This window comes from Bufo gargarizans, chromosome 5 (genome assembly GCF_014858855.1).
Source record: "Bufo gargarizans isolate SCDJY-AF-19 chromosome 5, ASM1485885v1, whole genome shotgun sequence".
Taxonomy (NCBI): domain Eukaryota; kingdom Metazoa; phylum Chordata; class Amphibia; order Anura; family Bufonidae; genus Bufo; species Bufo gargarizans.
In genome coordinates, this window is record NC_058084.1 from 196,267,033 (window position 1) to 196,294,073 (window position 27,041).

At 41.0% G+C, this 27,041-nt stretch overlaps 1 protein-coding gene across 2 annotated transcripts in view; it reads left to right on the forward strand.

Annotated features, from left to right (window-relative positions):
- STAC (SH3 and cysteine rich domain) overlaps positions 1–27,041 on the forward strand; it is a 453,395-nt gene that overhangs the window by 368,746 nt on the left and 57,608 nt on the right. For both annotated transcript variants that reach the window (XM_044294399.1, XM_044294400.1), the window contains one exon: positions 14,613–14,695. In XM_044294399.1, the coding sequence (XP_044150334.1) occupies positions 14,613–14,695 (83 nt within the window). The remainder of the gene's footprint in view (positions 1–14,612; positions 14,696–27,041) is intronic.

Below are 27,041 nucleotides of genomic sequence, written 5' to 3' on the forward strand. Positions count from 1 at the left end.
CTTTAGGAGACGATCCTGGCGCTTGCTGGACTTTCTTGGATGCCCTGAAGCCTTCTTAACAAGAATTGAACCTCTTTCCTTGAAGTTTTTGATGATCCTATAAATTGTTGATTGAGGTGCAATCTTAGTAGCCACAATATCCTTGCCTGTGAAGCCATTTTTTATGCAACGCAATGATGGCTGCACGAGTTTCTTTGCAGGTCACCATGGTTAACAATGGAAGAACAATGATTTCAAGCATCACCCTCCTTTTAACAGGTCAAGTCTGCCATTTTAACCCAATCAGCCTGACATAATGATCTCCAGCTTTGTGCTCGTCAACATTCTCACCTGAGTTAACAAGACGATTGCTGAAATGATCTCGGCAGGTCCTTAAACTACAGCAATGAAATGCAGTGGAAAGTTTTTTGGGGGATTAAGTTAATTTTCATGGCAAAGAAGGACTATGCAATTTATCTGATCACTCTTCATAACATTCTGGAGTATATGCAAATTGCTATTATAAAAACTTATGCAGCAACTTTTCCAATTTCCAATATTTATGTAACTCTCAAAACTTTTGGCCATGACTGTACACTGTGTGAGCACAAATAGATTCGAAGACACTGTAAAAAAAATTAATAGATTGTAAGTCTTCTCGGCCAGTGTCTTCCCCCCCCACCTCTGCACCAGCCTGTCATTCACTTAATCCATTATTGTACTATTTTTTAATGTAAACCATTTTAATGTGTACGGCACCCTGGCATTAACAGCACTTTAAAATAAATAATAACAATGTTGTTTTATTTAAAGCTAGGCTCTTTCACCCATGAAAAAAATTATCATGCCCTGCATTCCAGAAGTCTGGCTTTAACCCATTCAAGACCATGCAATTTTCTATTTTTGTGCTTTCGTTTTTTACTCTCTGTCTTCTTTTTCTTTATAATTTTTTTTAATCTTTATTAATTTATTCATATTAGAACATCGGAAATATCACAAACATCAATTTTTGCATAATAGACAATAAATTATACAATCTTAATACTACCCACTCGATATATCCCATTGCCTGCTAGTCCCCTGACGGGGGAGGAAAAAAGAAGAGAAAGAGGAAAAAATAAAATAAAAATTCCCAACCTCCCACACTCCGTTCCACCGTCCCACAATCTCCGCCCCTCCCCGAATCCCCACGGACCTCTCATTTCAAACATTCCTGCCATAATCTGGTGAATCTAGCTATTTTGCTTATCGATATCAGATAAAATCTTTCAATAACAATCAAGGTTCTGGCCAAATTCTCCCATTCCTTAATTGTAGGTAACATCCTACTACACCAACAACCAACAATATATTTCCTGGCATAAAACAACAGTTTGGTTGCTATTGCTTGGTGATTCAAATTACCTATCCCCTCCATTACCCCCAGAATACATATTTCAAACTCGGCCGGAACTCTAAACCCATGGTAGACCTCTATCCTTTCACTTACATTCCCCCAAAATTCTTGGATCTCTCTGAATGACCAAAGTATGTGAATATCATCAGCTCCTATCTGTCCGCATTTTTTACAGCAAAACTGTTCAGATTTATAAAATTTCATCAAATCCTTGGGGGAATAATATAATCAATATAATATATTAAATTGAATAACCCTATGAGAAAAGTTACGTGAGACCCCATTTTTCACCAGTATAGCCTTTTCCCAAAACTCTGACTGGTGAGGAAAGGATTTTTTCTGCCATTTATACAACAAACAATTAACAGCTTTTTTTTTTTTTTACTTCTGATTTAACAACTGTTGATATATCCTTGATATCAGCTTCTTACACACTGTTAGTTTAGATATATTGGTTATAGGTTGTGGAAGGGTATGTATATATGTTCCCTTTCCTAAAGATGCACGCAGGGCTTGTTTCATTTGAAGATAAGAGAAGGTTATATCCCTTTTTTCAGCTCCACAGATTTCTAAAAGATCTGAATATCCAATTATATCTCCCTCCTTCCATATCTGTCCTAATTTGAAAATTCTGCCTTCTTAACTCCTTCTATCCCGAGCTAGTTTTCACCTTCCAGCCCATGCCATTTTTTGCAAATCTGACATGAGTCACTTTATTTGGTAATAACTTTAAAATGTTTTTACGTATACAGGCCATTCTGAGACTATTTTCTCGTCACATATGGTAGTTCATGACAGTGGTAAAAATGAGTGAAAAAAAAATAATTTATATTTATGAAAAAAATACCAAATTTACAAATAATTTGGAAAAATTAGCAAATTTCCACATTTCAATTTCTCTACTTTTATAATAGATAATAATACCTCCAAAAATAGTAATTACCGTATTTTTCGCCCTATAAGACGCACCGGCCCATAAGACGCACCTAGGTTTTTGAGGAGGAAAATAAGAAAAAAAAAATTTGAACCAAAAGGTGTGCTTTTGGTGGGTTTTGAACTAATTGTGGTCTGTGGATGGCACTGTTATGGGGGATCTGTGGATGGCGCACTGTTATGGGGGATCTGTGGGTGACGCACTGTTATGGGGGATCTGTGGGTGACACTTATGGGGGATCTGTGGGTGACACTTATGGGGGATCTGTGGGTGACACTTATGGGGGATCTGTGGGTGGCTCTTATTGGGCTCTCTGGATGGCACTGTGTATGACAGTTATGGGGGGGATCTGTGGATGACACATATATAGCATCTTATGCTATGTGTCATCCACAGATCCCCTCCACAAGTGTCCCTGTAGTGAATGACCCTCAATACACGCTGGGGGCCGGCATCTGCTTTTATAATGACAGCGGGGCCCGTGCAGTGACTGTATTCCACTACACAGGCCCCGCTCACTGTATAATCCTATGTCTAATAGTTAATAGTTAATTGTATGTAATCGCATAAGGAGCGCTGTGTATTACGGTACTTACAACTACAAGCGCTCGCCGCTCGGTAGGCAGAGAGGAGGGAGGAGGCAGGCCGGGAGGACGGGCGCTGGCAGCGTGAGTCATACGTCATGCGCCCACACCGGCCTGCTTCATTCATAAAGTGGGCGGCGCAGGCGCGTGACGTATGACTCACACTGCCAGCGCCCGGCCTGCCTCCTCCCTCCTCCCTCCTCTCTGCCTACCGAGCGGCGAGCGCTTGTAGTTGTAAGTACCGGTAATACACAGCGCTCCTTATGCGATTACATACAATTAACTATTAGACATAGGATTATACAGTGAGCGGGGCCCGTGTAGTAGCATACAGTCACTGCACGGGCCCCGCTGTCATTATAAAAGCAGATGCCGGCCCCCAGCCCCTCTTCCCTCACAGCTGATACACCCGCCGCGCGGCATCGCGGCGGGTGTATCATTGAAAACGCAGCAAAATCAGCAGCATTCGCCGTATAAGACGCAGTGCTATTTTCCTTCCACTTTTGGGGGGGAAAAAGTGCGTCTTATACGGCGAAAAATACGGTACTTTACATTCCCCATATGTCTACTTCATGTTTGGATCATTTTGAAAATGACTTTTTTTTTTTGGGACATTAGAAGGTTTAGAAGCAAATCTTAAAATTTTGAACAATATTTCGAAAACCAACATTTTTCAAGACCAGATCAGTTATGAAGTCACTTTCTGGGGCTTAGATATTAGAAACCACCCATAAATCACCCCATTTTAGAAACTACACCCCTTAAGGTATTCAAAACTGATTTTACAAACTTTGTCAACCCTTTAGGTGCCCTGCGAGATTAAAGGAAAATGGGAATGAAATTTCTAAATTTTAAATTTTTTTTAGAAGATTTTACATTTTAATCAATTTTTTCTTCAACACATTAAGGCCCCTTTCACACAGGCGAGTATTCCACGCAGATGCGATGCGTGAGTTGAACGCATTGCACCCGCACTGAATCCTGACCCATTCATTTCTATGGGGCTGTGCACACGAGCAGTGATTTTCACGCATCACTTGTGCGTTGCGTGAAAATCGCAGCATGCTCCTCTTTGTGCGTTTTTCACGTAACGCAGGCCCCATAGAAATGAATAGGGTTGCGTGAAAATCGCAAGCATCCGCAAGCAAGTGCTAGGAGACGATCGGGATGGAGACCCGATCATTATTATTTTCTCTTATAACATGGTTATAAGGGAAAATAATAGCATTCTGAATACAGAATGCATAGTACAATAGCGCTGGAGGGGGTTAAAAAAAAAATATATAATTTAACTCACCTTAATCCACTTGATCGCGCAGCTGGCATCTCTTCTGTGTTCTTCTTTGCTGTGTGCAGGAAAAGGACCTGTCGTGACGTCACTCCGGTCATCACATAATCCATCACCACGGCAAAGATCATGTGATGGACCATGTGATGAACGGAGTGACATCACTACAGGTCCATTTCCTGCACACAGCAAAGAAGAAGACAGAAGAGAAGTCGGGCTGCGCGATAAAGTGGATTAAGGTGAGTTAAATTATTAGAATTTTTTTTAACCCCTCCAGCGCTATTGTACTATGCATTCTGTATTCAGAATGCTATTATTTTCCCTTATAACCATATTATAAGGGAAAATAATACAATCTACAGAACACCGATCCCAAGCCCGAACTGTGAAGAAGTTCGGGTACCAAACATGCCGATTTTTCTCACGCGCGCATTACAACGTTTTGCACTCGCGTGGAAAAAAAATTCTGCGCATGTTCCCGCAACGCACCCACATCTTTTCCCGCAACGCCCATGTGAAAGGGTCCTAAGAGTTAACAGTCAAACAAAACTCAAAATCTATTACCCTGAATCTGGATTTTTACAGAAACACCCCATGTGTGCTCAAAAACGAAAGTATGGGTGCACAGCAGGCTTCAGAGTGGAAGGAGCACCATATGGCGTTAGGAGAGCGGATTTAGCTGGAATAAGGTTGCCCTACAGTGGAAACCTCCAAAAAGTGACCCCATTCTGAAAACTACACCCCTCAAGGAATATTTCAAGGTGTGTAGTAAGCACTTTGACCCATCGGGCGTTTCACAGAATTAGGAAACGCTTGGCTGTAAAAATGAAAAATTATATTTTTTCCCCAAAAAGTTGCTTTACACCCACATTTTTCACTTTCACAAGGGGTAACAGGCCTGAATAAACAAACAATTTCCAAAATGGGGTCACTTTTTAAATGCGCCATGGCACGTAAAATCCATTTTAGGTGCCATGTCGCATTTAAAATATTCCTGAGGTCCCCACAAATTACAAATCCCCAAAAAGTGACCCCATTTTGGAAATTGTACCCCTGTATGAACATTTTAAGTGGCGGAAAGGGCATTTTTGACCTAACAGTTGTCTCACAGAAAAGAATATATAGTGGTTGTGGAAAAGTGTGTATGCAAGCGAGGTGGACTAAATAAGAGATATTACAGGGGGCATAAAGGATAAAATTAATAATCATTGGATGATGATTATGCAGAGGCCAGGTTTATCAGGGCAGGTGTCACACTGATAAATGGTGTCCTTTCGTATTCCCCTTTTGTAACAAACCTGGCATCTTTTTTGAATCTTTCCCCTCTTCGCTGTTTGTGGGACTTCACCAGGGAAATATTGTCCTGGTACGATACAGGCAACATGACCTCCTAAAGTACTCAGGCCCTCCCCTTACTAACATTAGAAAATTAGGACCTTGATGACTACCTCTTGGAACTGAAGGAAAGTTCCTGTGTGGCCTGTAGTTCGATGTAAAATGTACGCATTGTACATTGCCATCTGTACAATGTATAAGGCAAGCTTTTTGTACCACACCTCAGTTTTACGCATGGCACTGTAGGGCTTCAGAACTTGATCAGACAGATCAACCTCTCCAATGTGCCTGTTGTAAATCAAGGATGCAATCTGGCTTGTTGACAGTGGTGGTGGTACCTTGCACTCGGGCAGGAGAACTGGTGTTTGTGTGAATGGTGGTCAGTACAAGGACATCCCTCTTGCCCTTAACAGCCAACATGTTCTCATGGCGGAGAGCCTTACTATCGCCTTTCCGGAGTAGCTGCCCTACCAGGGATCTAGGAAGGCCTCCCTGATTTTTGCGCTCTGTGCAGCAAGCCACAGTACCTCTGGATTTTAGGGACATGAATAAGGGAATGCTGGTATAAAAGTTATCCACATAGAGGTGGTAACCCTTATCCAGCAGTAGGTGCAGTAAATCCCACACAATCTTCCCAGTAACTTTTAGGATGGGGGGGCAATCTGTGGGTTGTATCCAGGAATCTTTCCCTTCATAAATCCAGAACCTGTAGGTGTAGCCGGAGGTACTCTCGCACAGCTTGTACATTTTAATTCCGTACCGTGGACTCGTCTATGCAAATTTCTTTTTCTGGGGTGAACACCTCTGTAAATTTGGAGTTAAGGTGCTCCAGGAGGGGTCTTATTTTGAATAGACTAACAAATTGTGGGTAATTTCGGGGGGGGGGGGGCAGTTTGCTTTATCGTTATAATGTAGGAATTTCAAAATGGATTCAAACCTAGAGCGGGACATGGCAATATTGTAAATTGCAGTGTTGTACAAGACATCCGAACTCCAATATTGTCTCATTTTTATTTATTTTTTACTAGGCCCATATGCAGCCCCCAAAACGTCATAATGTTGGCTGCATTTACTGGGGTCCAGCCTAGGGGTCTAGCATATGAGGATGTCGGGTTTTGAACAATAAACTGCTGGACATATAAATTTGTTTGGGTCTCCATCAAATTTATGAATTCGTCAGAGAAAAAGATTTTGAAAAAAATCTATTTCTGTGAAGCCCGTGCAGTCAATCTGAATTCCAGAGTTTCCCACATACTCTGGAATTTGGGGCTCATAATCCTCAGGCGGTGTGGTCCATAGGGGATCACTGGGGGGGCTACTTTATCTCTCCTGGTGCGTCTCCTTGAGGGTCACTCATCACCGGATGACGATGATGATGGAGTGGAGGAGTAGAGGAATGTGGCATCATCTCCTCCCTCACTTGCAAACTCCGTTTCAGAGGCAAGGATGGCGTATGCCTTTTCAGCAGAGTACATTCTCTGGGATGAATGGGACATTTTTTTTTTTATTGGTGTGTGTAAAGTGAAAAGTGTCAGGGGGGTATATGTAGTGATTTAACACGTGAGGAGGCTTGTAATTAATTTAAAATAAAATTTATTATAAAAAAAAGAGAAAGATACAAAAGAGAAAAAGATAAGTGAAAAAAAGGCTCCAAAAAAATATGAACTGATTTCTTTTTTGACATACAAAAAAAAGGCAGCACAGAAACCTGAGCAGACGCTGTCAGTAATTTACAGTACTGACCGACGCTCAGTAGGTGTAGGACCCATGCACGCAGACGGCATGTGCTTGGGTTAAAAAATCTAAACTAGTACTAACTAAAATTGACATATATCAAGCTAGCACTAACTGATTTCTTTTTTTACAGGAAAAAAAAAATAGCACGTAAATCTAAGCAGACGCTATCAGTAATTTACAGTACTGACCGATGCTCAGCAGGTGCAGGACCCACGTGGGTTCAAAAATCTAAACTAGTACTAACTAAAATTAACATGTATATATATATATATATATGTGTGTATATATACGGTATATATATCTAGCTGGCACTAACTAAAAAGCTAACTAAAAAACACAAGTGCTGATCAGCACTTGCCAGTAAGAGCTCGTACACAGAAAATGTGGTTTAGAGTTGAAAAAGACAAAAAAAAAAGTACAAAAAATAAAAACCAAAAAAGGACAGACTGGAGTCCATCGGGGATTTCATTTATACAATGTTGCCTATGTGGAAAAACTGACCTGTTACTTTCATGCTCTGGGTCAGTACAATTACATTGATTTTACATTTATATAGTTAATCTTGTGTTTTAATATTAAAAAATTATTATTTTTTCTTTGCATCATCATATTCTGACCCCCATAACTTTTTTTATAGTTATGGCTACAGAGCTGTGTTAGGGCTTAATTTTTTGTAGGGCAGTCTGTAGTTTTCATTAACACCATTAATGTGCAAATCAGCTATTTTGACTTTATTTGCCATTATGGGTTTCACCATAATGGATGATTACTTCATATATATATATATATATATATATATATATATATATATATATATATACATATATATATATACACACTGCTCAAAAAAATAAAGGGAACACTTAAACAACACAATGTAACTCCAAGTCAATCACACTTCTGTGAAATCAAACTGTCCACTTAGGAAGCAACACTGAGTGACAATCAATTTCACATGCTGTTGTGCAAATGGGATAGACAACAGGTGGAAATTATAAGCAATTAGCAAGACACCCCCAATAAAGGAGTGGTTCTGCAGGTGGTGACCACAGACCACTTCTCAGTTCCTATGCTTCCTGGCTGATGTTTTGGTCACTTTTGAATGCTGGCGGTGCTTTCACTCTAGTGGTAGCATGAGACGGAGTCTAGAACCCACACAAGTGGCTCAGGTAGTGCAGCTTATCCAGGATGGCACATCAATGCGAGCTGTGGCAAGAAGGTTTGCTGTGTCTGTCAGCGTAGTGTCCAGAGCGCTATCAGGAGACAGGCCAGTACATCAGGAGACGTGGAGGAGGATGTAGGAGGGCAACAAACCAGCATCAGGACCGCTACCTCCACCTTTGTGCAAGGAGGAACAGGAGGAGCACTGCCAGAGCCCTGCAAAATGACCTCCAGCAGGCCATAAATGTGCATGTGTCTGCTCAAACGGTCAGAAACAGACTCCATGAGGGTGATATGGGTGGGGGTTGTGCTTACAGCCCAACACCGTGCAGGACGTTTGGCATTTGCCAGAGAAAACCAAGATTGGCAAATTCGCCACTGGCGCCCTGTGCTCTTCACAGATGAAAGCAGGTTCACACTGAGCACATGTTACAGACGTGACAGAGTCTGGAGACGCCGTGGAGAACGTTCTGCTGCCTGCAACATCCTCCAGCATGACCGGTTTGGCATTGGGTCAGTAATGGTGTGGGGTGGCATTTCTTTGGAGGGCCGCACAGCCCTCCATGTGCTCCCCAGAGGTAGCCTGACTGCCATTAGGTACCGAGATGAGATCCTCAGACCCCTTGTGAGACCATATGCTGGTGCGGTTGGCCCTGGGTTCCTCCTAATGCAAGACAATGCTAGACCTCATGTGGCTGGAGTGTTTCAGCAGTTCCTGCAAGACGAAGGCATTGATGCTATGGACTGTCCCAGGCGTTGTAGGTCATACAGGCACGTGGAGGCCACACACACTACTGAACCGCATTTTGACTTGTTTTAAGGACATTACATCAAAGTTGGATCAGCCTGTAGTGTGTTTTTCCACTTTAATTTTGAGTGTGACTCCAAATCCAGACCTCCATGGGTTGAAAAATTTCATTTCCATTTTTTTATTTTTGTGTGATTTTGTTGTCAGCACATTAAACTATGTAAAGAACAAAGTATTTCAGAAGAATATTTCATTAATTCAGATCTAGGATGTGTTATTTTTGTGTTCCCTTTATTTTTTTGAGCAGTGTATATTGTGGGTGTTTGTGGACAGGACGAAACCTTTCTCTATACCTATATCTATTTTTGTGCTGTTTATTTATTTTTTTAATATGGAAAAAATGGGGTGATTTATTTATTTTTTTATAAACTTGTCTTCTTTTTTTTTTCACTCTTTTAAGTTCCTCTAGGGGACTTGAACATGCAATCGTCTAATTGCTGCCCCCATAGACTGCAATGAATTACCATTGCAGCTTTTAGGAGTCTCATAGGAACATTGCTGTGCCATCATGAGATCATGGCAGCCTCTAGAACAAGGATCAGCAACCTCCGACACTCCAGAAACTACAACTCACAGCATGCACGATTGGCTGCTCTCAGAACTCCCAAAAAAGTGAATTGAGCATGCTGGGAATTTAGAAGGTAATTTGTTGTAAATAATAAATTCAGTTATTTATTTAGAACAAGGGTCTGCAGCCTGGGGGCCGCATGTGGCACTCAATACCATTTTGTGCAGCCCCCAACCATCCACTTATAGACATGCCTTTTTGTGTCTAGTGGTTGCTCGCATGTATTTTCCCATTAGACGTGTGTCCTAGAAGTACAACCAGCACCTTCTAGATATTTAGAGTATTAACAATTGATATACCAAGGGGTTGGTAATACCCCTTTAAGTTTTATTTTTGGCTCTTGGGATTGGTTTAGATTGAAAGTATCGCCCCTAGCAGAACAACCTGTGCATCCCTAATTTAGAATAATTGAAGTAAATCAGTCACAATGATTGTAAGAATGATGTAGGTAAAGCTAAAACATAAAAGCAATATATAGTCAGATGACCAAGGGAAAGATCTGGCAGTAACAACTGCGCGAAAAATATGAAACCTCATTTTAACTTTTGGGAATATCAAAGGTGATGTTTCAGAATGTCACACAGCTTAAAAGGGTTTTCCAGGCCGTGCAATGGGACGATTGGCATCCTGGTGGTGGTAAGACATCATGGGTAAGATCATATGGCACCATGCCATTATTGCTTGAATCACTGCAGTGATTGGGAACAACATATCTACTCATGTGGTACCATGAACCCAGTATTTATTTGATACACCTATGTTATGGCAGTGATCCTTTTTAGTTGCACTTTATGTATAGGCAGTGTTGCACAGATAATTACATTATAATTGGTTTCACACAAATTATGGATGGTATGATCGTGTCCTGTCCACCCCCTTCATTGATACAGCTTCCATCTTTTGCATATTCTTTTTAAAGTGAGGATTTTATCAGTTGTTAATAATAAAGATTTATATTTTTATAGATTTATCTCTGACTATGTCATCTGGTGCAACTTGTGTGTAGGTTATATTAATATTGTCATGCGCCAAAGTAAATATGGGTTAGCATGTTAGGTATATCCCAAGTAATATGCTGTACTTTACAGGATATCTATTGTTACTTAGTAATGTTGAGCAAAGTGCAGCATTCAAAATGGAATTCAGTCCGAAGTTTTGGAAAACTTAGATTCTCAATGAATCCGAATTTCCTTGCGATTCGTGGTAACAAATTAGTTTTCCCTAACATGGCGGCATTGTCCTGTGAGCTGAGCATAGGGAGAGACATGGCAAGCACTCATGTGCTAGGACAGTGTTGCTGAAAATGATTCAAAGAATAATATTGGAGAAGGGAGAGTGCAGGGAGACTTCTGCGTCAGTTTTACTAATTTATTTCTACATTTACTTATTCCTACATCAGCCGTAAACATAAGTCAATACCAATAAGATGAAAGCCTTTATTATTCTGGTGCCAGCTGGCCCCTTGGGATGCAGGTCTTAGTGATGGCCATCCTCGTCTTACTGGCTTTACTTCTTCCAAATAATCTTTTAAATGTCTCCATGTCCTAGAAAAGTCAGCAAGATTCAGAGAGAGGAGGAGCTGGATGTTCCTGATGACATATTCTCATCAATATTAGATGATGTGGAAAAGGAGGAAAAGCAGATGCCAGAAGAAGGGGTCCCACTTGTAGGACAGGAGAGCGCTGGGGTTGGAGAAGTGGGTATGCCAGTATTGATTAATATTCATTGTGTACTGTCAAATAACCTGCAGAAGAGTACAGCCAAGAACAGCAACCATTTGCATATTGCCCCCTAACCTAACCAGCCAAACCCCATACCAGCAACACCCCTGTTTAAAGGTGCATTAAAGGTGCTGCACGGCCATTGACAATGAAGACCAACTATACCGTGCTGTCTTCATTATTAAATGAAGGGCAGCTTCAGGCTAATTGGCCACACAGTTCTTTACCGCTGCAGAGCCACTCTGTGTGGCCATACTCTAAGGCAGAATGGCCCGGGTATACCTGATTGATAGCAATTAGTGACAAATGAATTTTTTGCTAACTTAGGCAAAGTTGTTGAATCAAATTTTTCTAAACTCTATTATTTAGTATAGCAAGGGACATATTTCTTGGTTGGCATATTGGTGAAGGTCCAACTTATGGCACCATTGCTGACTAGCTAGTGAAAGGAACCATGACGCTCAGGCAAGCGCTGCAGCCTCTTCGCTCTGTGATGTCACATCCATTGGTCCTATGTTGTTTCTGTAGCTCATTCCCATTCAAGTGAATAGGATTGAGAAGCAATATCAAGCACAGCCCCTATACAATATACAGCATTGTGCTTGGGATAGCATGGAGAGGCCAAAGGGCTCATGCAACTGTGGTGGCCCTTTCAAACAGCTGATCAACAGGAGCATAAGGATTCAGACCGCCAAATATCTTATATTGATTACCTATCCCAAGAATAATCCTGACAGTCTTGAAATAATGCCTTTAAGGCCCCTTTCACACGGGCAAGAATTCAGCGTGGGTGCAATGCGTGAGGTGAACGCATTGCAGCCGCACTGAATCCGTACCCATTCACTTCAATGGGGCTGTTCAGATGAGCGGTGATTCTCCCGCATCATTTGTGCATTGCGTAAAAATCGCAGCATGTTCTATATTCTGCGTTTTTCACACAATGCAGGCCCCATAGAAATTAATGGGGCTGCGTGAAAATCGCAAGCAAGTGCAGATGCAATGCGATTTTCGCACATGGTTGCTAAGGAGACAAGGGATGAGTTACCCGGGACCCCATTTACTTTATTATTTTCCATTATAGCATAGTTAAAATGGAAAATAATAGCATTCTTTAATTCAGAAAGCTAAGTAAAAGGTCCATTGTGGGGTTAAGAAAATAAAATAAATGTATCTCACCTCATCCTGTTGTTCGCGCAGCCGGTCTCGTCTTCTTTCTTCTCCTTCTTTTTTCTTGCAGGACCTGGCTGGAAAAAAACCTTCGGTGACGTCATCGCGCTCACCACGTGGTGAGCACGATAACGTCATCAAAGGTCCTTTTGGTTCTGAAAGAAGAAGAAAGAAGATGATGCCGGCTGCGTGAACAACAGGATGAGGTGTGTTAATTTATTTATTTATTTTAACCCCTAAAGCCACATTTTAGTAAGCATTCTGTATTAAGAATGCTATTATTTTCCCTTATTACCATGTTATAAGGGAAAATAATAAAATATACAGAACACCGATCCCAAACCCGAACTTCAGTTAAAGAATCCGGGGTGGGTACCACAGTCAGTTTTTTATCACACGCGTGCAAAACGCATTGCACCCACGCGATAAAAACTGAACATCGGAAAGCAATCGCAGTCAACACTGACTGCAATTGCGTACCTACTTGCACGATTTTCCCTGATCGCAGACGCAACACATCAGGACCTAATCCGGACACGCTTGTTTGCAAGGGGCCTAAATTGCTCAATACCAGGCCATTTACCCTTTTACTGACTAGGCACATTTTCTGTTCTTTAGTACACGCACCTTGAAAGCCATCAGGTTTTTATCTGTCATGTTAATAATTTTGCGCTTTTTTCAGTGACACATGAGGCTTTATTTTCATGTCACTTTTATTTTAGTGCTTTTTTATTTTTCTACCCAGGAAAATGTGAAAAAAAAAGGAAAAATAGTGGCCCACTTTACTAATGTGTCTGCATCTAGAATCTGTCAAAGAGTTGCTCAAATTGGAGCACGTAGGGTTTCAACTACTGTTTCCAACTTGCTTCAAAATGGCATGGATGGAAGTGGGAAGGTTGGAACTTTCTGAGAAATGGGCAGAGTCTAAGTTGCGATGTTTTGCATCACAATTGTGCCACAATTCTGGTATACAATTCTGTCTCAAAGTAAGCCAACCAATGGCTAGTAATAAGTTAGAAAGAAGTGTCTGTCCATGCACCACATTTATCATACAGCCTGAGTCACTGTGATAAACCTAGCAAAGATCTTTGAAAGCCTATCTAAATTTATATAATCTATAAGCTCATAAAACCTGTCCAGTATGTTTTTAATTTTTAATTTTTTTTAAAGCGCAACTAAAATACTTTCTTCCGTAGCAGTCATTTTGATATATTGCTATATATAGTTTTTGATTAGCAGGAAGGGTGTGACTTATGTTGGTGTTTTTTAGCTTTTATTTTGCCTTTACCTTTTGATTATTTATTACACTTTGTGCCCCTATAAGGCCATATGAGACCTTTAGGGGACATTGAAAGGGATTTTACCATTTTGCCGTTTCCATTGCAAGGTGGCCGGGCTTAAGAAACTGTAGAGTAGGCCATGGTCCACTGTTTATGTAGCTCCCATTGAGGTGCCTAGAAGCAAAGCAAATAGCATAGCACTGCAAGCTATGCTGTTTCCATTACCTGACAGTACAGAAGCAGTGTAGCTTTTTTCTCCTATGCTGTTTATTTAGCTCCCATTCACTGAAATAGACCAAAGAAATAGCGGAGCACTGACCCGCTCGCTACTCTCCATATGCCTGGCCACCTGAGGCCGATGCTTAGTCCTATCTCACTGTGAAAATGGCAAGATAGCACAACCGTTTATCATCAAAATGTTTTTTTATTGCTGATTCCTCCTGTAATTGGGGCTGAAATGTTAGCCCAAGTTAAATATTATGTTAAATAATGTTAAATAACATTAAAATACTGTACGTTTTCTTCATCATAATGTGATAAATGGCATTTCCTAAACTAAATGCGTAATGTGAGGTCACATATAAATGCAAATGAATGTTATCTCCTAATGCATATTTTTGTATTCCCATTTTCTTCCTGTTTTCTTTGCTGCAGATACCAGTATTTAAAGATGCAGTAGATGCTTTTGTTGCCTTGTACAAATTTGTACCACAAGAAAATGAAGACTTAGCAATGAGGTAACCACTTTCTTCTTCCAAAATACTATATCAGAAAAGCTCTCAAAGTGTTACAGGTAAAGTGATGTGCATTGTTTCAATACATTAGTTTCTGACGTAGTTCAGAATTTTATTTCCTAAACTTAAGCTACTTTCACACTGGCGTTTTGGCTTTCCGTTTATGAGATCCGTCATGGGCTCTCAAATGCGGTCCAAAATGGATCAGTTTTGCCCTAATGCATTCTGAATAGAAAAGAATCCGCTCAGAATGCATCAGTTTGCCTCCGTTCAGTCACCATTCGGCTTTGGAGGCGGACACCAGATGCATGCAGTTGTATTATTGTAACGGAAGAGTTTTTGCAGATCCATGACGGATCCGCAAAAAACGCTAATGTGAAAGTAGCCTTAGCTATGATATTATAATTAGTAAAATACTGTACCTGATGTCCATGATTTTCCTAGTTAACATTACATTTCCTCCTGCCATCTTATGTTAATATTTATTCAACTATGGAAATATTGTTTTTGCTTATCATTGATTTTGCTATATACTACTTTGCTGTACCTCTGTGAATTTCTTGGCACCACTAGACTTTGCAGGTGCAGATGAGTGATCTATTGAAGAACACTAAATGAAATCTGCCACCTGAAATTTTTGCACAGTTTATTCATGGCCGAATGTTACAACCGTGACAGATAAACAACTTCCAAGTAGACAGTGCTGAAAACTCATTTACCATACACCAGCTGGGACTTTTTATCACAGCACTGCTTTAAGACGGAGACAACAAAACAAGCATTATTGCTGGATATCAAAGTGGCTGTAGATCAGCCAGTCCATAAAACAAATGCAAGTGACACAATATTTGTAACAAAAAAAGTTTATTTCAAAATTTTGTTGTATATTATACCACAGTTAGGCTGGGTTCACAAAGAGCTCCTTTATTGCATTTTTGCAGACTTTTGAATTTTTTGCTGCAATGTTTTGACATTAATTTCTGGATGATTGCGTAAGGATTTAGTTATCATAAAGCACAACAAAAGCATGTGTTTTTTCATAGTGGCATTGTTTAATTGCATTTTTTGGCGTTCTTAGCTTAGATTTTTTTTTTTTTTAAACTGCTTCATGTTGTAGCAATGGTGTTTTATTCAGGTGTGTTTCCATAGCTTTCTCTATAGAAAAAAGAAATGCCTGTACAAAATGCATGTCAAGCATGTATAAAGAAAATAATCTACTGAAGACCCCTTAGGCATCAGGCACGCGACTGTTGTGTGTCCGTGGCCGTATTGCGGCCCACATACGGCAGGTCTGCATAACATGAGCACCGGCCTGTGTGCACTCCTCATCACAGATGCAGACCCATTCACTTAAACGGGTCCGCAATCACGGAGATGCGGAACGAAAGCACGGATCGGAACCCCACGGAAGCACTCTGTAGTGTTTCTTACTGTGCCTCCGCATTGCAAAAAAATAGAACTTGTTCTATTGTTTTGCAGTGCAGAGGGATCACGGACCCATTCAAGTTGAATGGCTCTCGATCCGCCCCGGCCGAAGCATGGACGTTGCCCGTGCATTGAGGACTGCAAAGTGCAGTCTCCAATGCACGGAACGGACCCACATTGCCCGTGTGCATGAAGCCTTAGGCTGTGTTACATGCTACTGTTTTAGATAAATCTTTTTAATAAAAATAAAATTATGAGGAAAATTTCACATCAAAACCTGGATTCGATCCAAAATTAATAAGACTTATTTCACACTAGCATCACTAGCATGATTTTCATCAGTCTGTATATTTGAGAGAAAGAATAGTATGCACTGCCAACCAAAATGTCGGAATATAGCATTGTACTACTCTTTTTTTTTAAATCAAATTCTGTTTCTGAGAAACAATCTGTCAGAAAAATAGAGAAATACAGCTGCTCAGGAGGAGTTACAGACTCATTGTGGGCCTATATCTACACTCAGCTTGCCAAGCATAGAAAATGTCTCCCAGATTGTTTTGCTCCCTCCTACATTAGCATTAGCCCAGTTTGGGAACATGAACAAATGTATAAACCCTTGCACATGGGCCAGTTTATGCAGCTTTTACATGCAGGTTTAGCTGCAAGAACCTCTACTGATCCCAAGAATGGGAGTCTCATGTCCCCTATTTTAATGGAGCGGAGGTCAAGCGTGGGAACTGTTGATCCATTCAAACTCTATCAAATTTTGGTACTCAGCTATCTTGGACAGTCCTTTAGATTTTCGACTGTTTCTCAATTCAAATGGGAGAGATGGGACCCATTCTTATGACTAGTTGGATGCTCAGTCATTTGACCTCTTAGCGATCACATAATCTATCATGTGGATAAGAACTAAGTTGTCATTGTCACCCCTACATTAGTAGCATAATGTCTTTATGTTACTAATGTCCTTATTAGAGAAGAGCGAATCGCAGTTGACAAAGTGGAATTTGATCCGAATTTCAGGAAAAGTTAAATTCACACCGAATCCGAATTTACTGAGGCTTCGTGGTAACGGATGGCTGCTGGACATGTTAGGACATGGAGCAAAGAACTCTGGGAACGAGGGAACACCCACAATGCCATGCATACAGCCAATCAGTAGCCAGCCAGCTCTGTGATGTCACAGCCCTATAAATAGCCTCAGCCGTCTTGGATTCAGCCATTTTCCAGTGTACTTAGTGCAGGGAGAGACATTAGTAGACGCTAGGGAAAGTGCTACTGTAGAAAGACTGGAAAACTTTTATTTTGCTGAATAGAAGTTCAGGGAAAGATCAATAGAAGTGTAGGGAAAGGATTGGGAGGAATTATTCCACTCTATAAAAGGAGAAAAGGGTCTAATAGGGGAGTGTACAGCCTGGGTAATAGGAACAATCCTATTGCACCTTGCTGCACTGACTGGGGATCTAAATTGCCATTATACTGCTGCAATAGATGATACATCTGTAATTCCAGCAAATCTTGCTTGTTATTGGGGTGCAAGTGCTGTGAGAGATAGCCATTAACAGGGTGTTTTACAACGAAATATTTCTACCTCTTATTAGCCCTTGTACAGTGCAGTTATATGTTCTAAAGCCTTATTTGGGGTGTATTAGTGGAAAAAATATGTGCTTATTTGCTGTTCAGCGGTGCAATTATATCTTCTAAAGCTTTTTTTGGCATGTATTAGTGGGGGGGGGAAAGGGCTTATTAGCTGTTGTGTAGTGAAGTGAGAAAATTACAGCCTTTTTTGGCATGTATTAGTAGAAGATAAAAAGTATTTTTTGCTGTTCAGCAGTGCAGTTATATGTTCTAAAGCAAGGGTACACAACTGCTTCCCCCAGAGCCATGGTTGCAGCCCCTGTCCTGCTGGGCAGAAACACAGCTGATCGTGCGATCAGCTGTGTTTCTGCCTGGAGCCGCACAATTGCAGGGTTAAATCTCTTGCTCCTGCACTGTAGCAGAAGCAGGATGGGTTCCCGGTTGTCAGAGACAGCACTAGACCCGAGGAGAAGGCAGAAGCAGTGTATCAGCACTTCTGCCTTCTCTTCACATAGGTGAGCAGCGCGCTGTGCAGTTTAGACCCGGCGATCACATGATCGCTGGGTGTCAGGGGCAGAAGAGTACAAAGCCTCACCAGCTCTGCCCTGTACAAAGCCCCTTCAGCAGGCTGGTTTTCCTTGAAACTGGTGCTCCTTTGGATGCTCCAGTTACAATGGAAATAGTGCAAAAAAAAAGTCTGTGTCCCCAAAGGACTTTTATGGACCTTTTAGAAACATAGAAACATAGAATGTGTCGGCAGATAAGAACCATTTGGCCCATCTAGTCTGCCCAATATACTGAATACTATGAATAGCCGCTGGCCCTATCTTATATGAAGGATGGCCTTATGCCTATCCCATGCATGCTTAAACTCCATCACTGTATTTGCAGCTACTACTTCTGCAGGAAGGCTATTCCATGCATCCACTACTCTCTCAGTAAAGTAATACTTCCTGATATTACTTTTAAACCTTTGCCCCTCTAATTTAAAAATATGTCCTCTTGTAGCAGTTTTTCTTCTTTTAAATATTCTCTCCCTTTATGTATTTAAAAGTTTCTATCATATCCCCTCTGTCTCGTCTTTTTTTTGGGGGACAAATTATGTGGCATATACAGGTATATACATTTGTATAATAAAACGATCCATATATATATATATATATATATATATATATATATATATATATACGAAAAATGGCGGCACTGACTGCAAGCAGAGAAGATGGGTGCACGTTCCAGGGGAATCGACCTCTTACCCCAATTAATAGATCCAGAAAAAGGACGGCACTCCGGTCTTGAAAAAGTGAAGTTAATCTTTAATCAACCTTGCGGTACAACATTTCGGCTCCAATACTGAGCCTTTCTCAAGCACAGGTACAAATCAAGTGACTGCAGTTATGTAGGTGAGTTAATTAAATTACAAGTCATGTGATCACATCACGTCCCACCCAAGGGGCGTGTTCAAAATTGACAATTATATAAACATGGTTACATGGAATATAAGTGCAGGAAATAAGGCAAATGTCATCAATTACATGTATCTGATAATGGCACAACATAAAACATCAATCAAGTGTGTACATCGGACATTTGCAAACTATAGTGAAAAAAGGAAGGGGGCGGACCCATCGATCACATACTTAAACAAGTACACAGTCGGTGGATGCGTCCAGAGAGTGTAAAACATACCGAGGGAGGAGCTGAGAGACGAACCAAAGGACACATTGAAAAACTAGAGAGTCACAACTATGCGATCGCTGGATCCTGTGCATAACTCACTGTTGTACCGGAGCGGCCTGGCGCCAAGAAGGGGGTAGTATCTGCTGTAGGTCGCCGTACGTCATCAAAGGCCGACCTCCGCTTCCACGTCACCACAGCGTCACTGTATCCGGCCTAGGTGTATCACGGCGCATGTCCCGTTCACAGCCGGGCTTGGGATGTTTCCCCTGCTTGGGTTGATTTGTACCTGTGCTTGAGAAAGGCTCAGTATTGGAGCCGAAACGTTGTACCGCAAGGTTGATTAAAGATTAACTTCACTTTTTCAAGACCGGAGTGCCGTCCTTTTTCTGGATCTATATATATATATATATATATATATATATATAAAAATATAAAAATATATATATATATATATATATATATAACACAGAAAAAACTGCGGCACTCCTTAAAGTAGAAAAATGTGCAATTTATTCACACATGTCAGCAGAGACAACGTTTCGGTTCTCTCTCAGAACCTTTTTCAAGTCGAGTGAACATAAAAAGTGCATATGTGCATATATAAATACATCATCACTTGGTGCCTAATTGATTCAACAACCAATGCAATAGCAGTGCACTCCCCTTGGGGGTAAGCTACAATTCATGTGGTCAATTCCTAAAGTTAACATGGATACCAATCTATCCTAAATACATGTAGGTGAAGTTTAAAAAAATATATATTTCATTGAAATCCTCATAATTGCGTACAAGTGCATATAATAAAGTGAACAGTGCAATTAAAATCATGACTGTAATACCTTCTCAGAGCAAGTTATGGAGAGAAATATCGGGAAAGGCGTCTTCACTTGTATGGAGGCTCGCGCCACTGTTCCGCGTCTGCTACTCCCCACTGCGCATGTGTCGATCCTTCTTCCCTCGTGACGCCGTACATAACCACCCTGCGTCACATCTAGGCGGAGTCCCACATGATGACGCTCGATCGGCCGCCCCAGCACCATCCCCGCACGCGCTGCGTGCGACAATAGGCTGCGTCAGTCGCACCGAGCCACATCACTGGTCTATAACCGCCATCTTAAATCAGGGCATTCATCTGGGCAAAATATTACAACTCTGTTTTCCCATAGTTCTTCTCCAAACTTATAATCCGCTATAGGCAACAGTCAACATAACATTTTAAACAATGCCTACAGACAATTAAGCCACATGTTTAACATAAACATGACCATAGCTTCTATTAATTCACTATATACAGTATGCGATACACATCAAATCACAGGACTATGAACTTGAGATTAACTGACCATTTCTCCCGTTACCCTAAATTCAACGTTTAGCCCTTTTGGTTTCAAAGTATCTAGTCGAAAAATCCACCTGAGCTCAATTTTCTTTAATATATTTAATCGATCCCCTCCTCTCACCAAAGGTTTAACGTGGTCAATGACCATAAATCTCAAGTCACTTTCCTTGTGGTTTTTTTCTACAGAATGTTTCGATACAGGCAAATCAGTTCTTTTACTCCTGATGGACTGTCTATGGTTATTCAACCTGGTCTTTAAATCACATGTCGTTTCACCGACATATAGCCTTTTGCAAGGACACCACAGTACATATATCACCCATGACGAATCACAGGTGAGATAATGCCTTATGTTAAAGATCTCTCCCGTGTCTGGATGTGTAAACCCTGATCCTTTCACCATCAGTTTGCAGTTCACACATCCAAGACACGGGAAGGAGCCCGTGCGCCTTGTCTTCAGAAACGTCTGTCTTAATTGTCCCTTTTCAGGTACTCTGGAGTGTACAACCTTGTCCCTAATGTTCCCTGCTCTTTTGTATGCCATCATAGGCGGATTCTTAAAGGCTGCAATATTCGGGTGTCCACTACTCAGTAGCCCCCAGTGGCGCCTCACTATATTTTCAATATTAGGGCTCAACTCATTATATGATGATATAAACGGCAATCTATCATTCGCCTGTCTTTTTTTGGGGGCCAACAGCTCCTCTCTTGAAGTTTCTCTAGCTCTGTCCGCATGTTTTTTCACTAACCTTCTAGGGTAACCCCTATCAACAAAGGCTTGTTCCATCTTATTCATTGCCAAATTCATGTTCTCCTCCTTATCAACTATTCTCCGTACCCGGAGTAACTGACTGAACGGTAGAGAGTCCACCATCCTCCGTGGGTGACCACTTGTAAAATGCAATAATGTATTCTTATCCGTGGATTTAATATTCAAATCCATAAGCAGCTGATCATCCTCAATATATACCTGTGTATCTAGGTACTGCACCCGGTCAGCCGATGCCGTTAACGTAAATTGGATCTCCCTGTCTAGAGAGTTCAAAAATACGTGAAAGTCCATCAGCTGATCCATGGTGCCACCCCAAATGAGGAAAATGTCATCTATGTACCTCCACCACGTCAAAACTTGGTTGAAGTGGGGAGATACATAGACGAGACGTTCCTCAAATGACCGCACAAAAATATTTGCATAGGTGGGCGCGGCGTTGGACCCCATCGCCGCGCCCATCGTTTGCAAATAAAACTGTCCCTGGAACTCAAAGTAATTGTTCCTCAAAGACAGCTCCATCAATGTCAATACAAACTGTCGTACTGGGGCGGAATAATCCGAATGTTGTAACATCTCAGCCACAGCCGACAGTCCCTTTTCATGATTAATAGACGTGTATAATGACACTATGTCAAAAGATGCCAAAATCGCCCCTTTCGGAACCCTCGTTCCTTTAATCTTGGTGATGAAGTCTCCGGTGTCCCTAATGTATGATTTAGCACCCATAGCGTACTCCCTAAGTATTTTATCCAAAAAAACATTTATGTTCGACAGAATCGAATTCCTGCCCGAAATTATTGGCCGTCCTGGAGGGTCGACCAACCTTTTATGTATCTTTGGTAATACATATATAGTGGGTGTAACCGGAGACTTCACCACCAAAAACTCTTTAAGTTGTTTATCAATGGTCCCATCCTGTACTGCGGCTGTTAAATGTGCATCAATTTTCCTGGCAATATCGAATCTGGGGTCCCTGACCAATGGTTCATAGACACCAGGTTCACACAATTGCCTGTGTATTTCCTGTATGTACCGAGAGGTGTCCATAACCACGATCCCACCACCCTTGTCCGCAGACTTGATGGTGAGATCGGGGTTACTGGACAAACTCTCAAGCGCAGACATTTCCTGTGCCATGATATTTGGTTTAGTGAAAATTTCACCTTGGGTTCTTTTTCTTAATATGGCCATATCTCTTTTGACCGCCTCTATAAAGCACTCTAGGGCATGCGAATTAACAAGAGGAAAAAAATCACTTTTTAAATGCAAACCAAACTGTTGTAACGTCAATTGATCATCAGAATAATCAGTCTCATTAGTGTTCATGGCACCAGGGGAACTGGAGTCGAACCACACCCTCAGTTTTAAATTCCTGAAGAGGCGATTCAAGTCCAGTTCCAACTGGAACCAATCAGGTTTAGCCTGTGGACAGAATGATAGTCCTTTGTTCAGAACTTTCAATTCATAATCAGTCAATGAATAAGATGAAATGTTTATCACCACATTCGACTCTACTTCTTCTTTGTTATATTCATCTGTCTGGAGTTGTTGGTCCTCATTAATCTCTGTGCCCTGGTTTTTCCCAGATCTCCTGTGTCGGACACCTCCCCTTCTTGTGGGGCGTCTCCCATAGCGACACAAGCAACAGTATCTATTAATGAAACAGAGGTGTTCTTGGAGAAACAACGGTCTTTTTTGGAAAAAATGCGAAAAGATCTTGAGGAAGTTAAAAGGTCTAAGTGGCATAGAGACCAAAATGATTATATGTCTGGGCAAGTCTATATTTGGGAACAACCTTGGCATACGGATCGGGGTCCGCAGCCAAAAAAGATGCCAAAACGGAACAAAGATACAAATAAATGGGCGAGAAACAACGATGCAAATGATGATTTCAATTCTAGCCAGCCTGGAACTTTTTTAGGCCCATGTGTCGCTATGGGAGACGCCCCACAAGAAGGGGAGGTGTCCGACACAGGAGATCTGGGAAAAACCAGGGCACAGAGATTAATGAGGACCAACAACTCCAGACAGATGAACAATTGACGTTACAACAGTTTGGTTTGCATTTAAAAAGTGATTTTTTTCCTCTTGTTAATTCGCATGCCCTAGAGTGCTTTATAGAGGCGGTCAAAAGAGATATGGCCATATTAAGAAAAAGAACCCAAGGTGAAATTTTCACTAAACCAAATATCACGGCACAGGAAATGTCTGCGCTTGAGAGTTTGTCCAGTAACCCCGATCTCACCATCAAGTCTGCGGACAAGGGTGGTGGGATCGTGGTTATGGACACCTCTCGGTACATACAGGAAATACACAGGCAATTGTGTGAACCTGGTGTCTATGAACCATTGGTCAGGGACCCCAGATTCGATATTGCCAGGAAAATTGATGCACATTTAACAGCCGCAGTACAGGATGGGACCATTGATAAACAACTTAAAGAGTTTTTGGTGGTGAAGTCTCCGGTTACACCCACTATATATGTATTACCAAAGATACATAAAAGGTTGGTCGACCCTCCAGGACGGCCAATAATTTCGGGCAGGAATTCGATTCTGTCGAACATAAATGTTTTTTTGGATAAAATACTTAGGGAGTACGCTATGGGTGCTAAATCATACATTAGGGACACCGGAGACTTCATCACCAAGATTAAAGGAACGAGGGTTCCGAAAGGGGCGATTTTGGCATCTTTTGACATAGTGTCATTATACACGTCTATTAATCATGAAAAGGGACTGTCGGCTGTGGCTGAGATGTTACAACATTCGGATTATTCCGCCCCAGTACGACAGTTTGTATTGACATTGATGGAGCTGTCTTTGAGGAACAATTACTTTGAGTTCCAGGGACAGTTTTATTTGCAAACGATGGGCGCGGCGATGGGGTCCAACGCCGCGCCCACCTATGCAAATATTTTTGTGCGGTCATTTGAGGAACGTCTCGTCTATGTATCTCCCCACTTCAACCAAGTTTTGACGTGGTGGAGGTACATAGATGACATTTTCCTCATTTGGGGTGGCACCATGGATCAGCTGATGGACTTTCACGTATTTTTGAACTCTCTAGACAGGGAGATCCAATTTACGTTAACGGCATCGGCTGACCGGGTGCAGTACCTAGATACACAGGTATATATTGAGGATGATCAGCTGCTTATGGATTTGAATATTAAATCCACGGATAAGAATACATTATTGCATTTTACAAGTGGTCACCCACGGAGGATGGTGGACTCTCTACCGTTCAGTCAGTTACTCCGGGTACGGAGAATAGTTGATAAGGAGGAGAACATGAATTTGGCAATGAATAAGATGGAACAAGCCTTTGTTGATAGGGGTTACCCTAGAAGGTTAGTGAAAAAACATGCGGACAGAGCTAGAGAAACTTCAAGAGAGGAGCTGTTGGCCCCCAAAAAAAGACAGGCGAATGATAGATTGCCGTTTATATCATCATATAATGAGTTGAGCCCTAATATTGAAAATATAGTGAGGCGCCACTGGGGGCTACTGAGTAGTGGACACCCGAATATTGCAGCCTTTAAGAATCCGCCTATGATGGCATACAAAAGAGCAGGGAACATTAGGGACAAGGTTGTACACTCCAGAGTACCTGAAAAGGGACAATTAAGACAGACGTTTCTGAAGACAAGGCGCACGGGCTCCTTCCCGTGTCTTGGATGTGTGAACTGCAAACTGATGGTGAAAGGATCAGGGTTTACACATCCAGACACGGGAGAGATCTTTAACATAAGGCATTATCTCACCTGTGATTCGTCATGGGTGATATATGTACTGTGGTGTCCTTGCAAAAGGCTATATGTCGGTGAAACGACATGTGATTTAAAGACCAGGTTGAATAACCATAGACAGTCCATCAGGAGTAAAAGAACTGATTTGCCTGTATCGAAACATTCTGTAGAAAAAAACCACAAGGAAAGTGACTTGAGATTTATGGTCATTGACCACGTTAAACCTTTGGTGAGAGGAGGGGATCGATTAAATATATTAAAGAAAATTGAGCTCAGGTGGATTTTTCGACTAGATACTTTGAAACCAAAAGGGCTAAACGTTGAATTTAGGGTAACGGGAGAAATGGTCAGTTAATCTCAAGTTCATAGTCCTGTGATTTGATGTGTATCGCATACTGTATATAGTGAATTAATAGAAGCTATGGTCATGTTTATGTTAAACATGTGGCTTAATTGTCTGTAGGCATTGTTTAAAATGTTATGTTGACTGTTGCCTATAGCGGATTATAAGTTTGGAGAAGAACTATGGGAAAACAGAGTTGTAATATTTTGCCCAGATGAATGCCCTGATTTAAGATGGCGGTTATAGACCAGTGATGTGGCTCGGTGCGACTGACGCAGCCTATTGTCGCACGCAGCGCGTGCGGGGATGGTGCTGGGGCGGCCGATCGAGCGTCATCATGTGGGACTCCGCCTAGATGTGATGGTTATGTACGGCGTCACGAGGGAAGAAGGATCGACACATGCGCAGTGGGGAGTAGCAGACGCGGAACAGTGGCGCGAGCCTCCATACAAGTGAAGACGCCTTTCCCGATATTTCTCTCCATAACTTGCTCTGAGAAGGTATTACAGTCATGATTTTAATTGCACTGTTCACTTTATTATATGCACTTGTACGCAATTATGAGGATTTCAATGAAATATATATTTTTTTAAACTTCACCTACATGTATTTAGGATAGATTGGTATCCATGTTAACTTTAGGAATTGACCACATGAATTGTAGCTTACCCCCAAGGGGAGTGCACTGCTATTGCATTGGTTGTTGAATCAATTAGGCACCAAGTGATGATGTATTTATATATGCACATATGCACTTTTTATGTTCACTCGACTTGAAAAAGGTTCTGAGAGAGAACCGAAACGTTGTCTCTGCTGACATGTGTGAATAAATTGCACATTTTTCTACTTTAAGGAGTGCCGCAGTTTTTTCTGTGTTATATTGCTGGTCCTGGATCGAGGGATCACTGCGGGCACCGCTACAGCTTCAGCTGCATACTAAGGAGTGCTGCCTGACCTTTTGTTATGGATATATATATATATATATATATATATATTAAAAGTTAAAAAAATAAAACATTGAAAAAATACTAATAAAAGGGAAAAAAAAAGTGCAAATAAATAAATAAATAAATAAATAAATAATCGGTGTCCCCCAGAGGTCTCCTAAAAGACCTCTTGGGAACATACAGTGCTGGAAAAAAAATATAAATAAGAAAATTACATTTTAGCAAAAAGATGTTAAATAAATAAATAAAATACAAGTAAAAGAAAACTATAAAAAAGGAAAAATTGCAAAATGAAATTGTCCGCTGTCATATTATGTGGCAAAAATATATTTTAAAAATAAATAATAAAGTGATGATAAAAAAATTAAAATACTAAATAAATAAAATACAAATAAAAGGAAAAAAAGGAAAATGTCAAAATAAAAAAAGTCAGTGTCCCCCAAAGGTCTTTTTGTAGCAGTAATATATTAAATAAATAAGTAAAAAAAATAGTAAAATTCATAAAAGACAA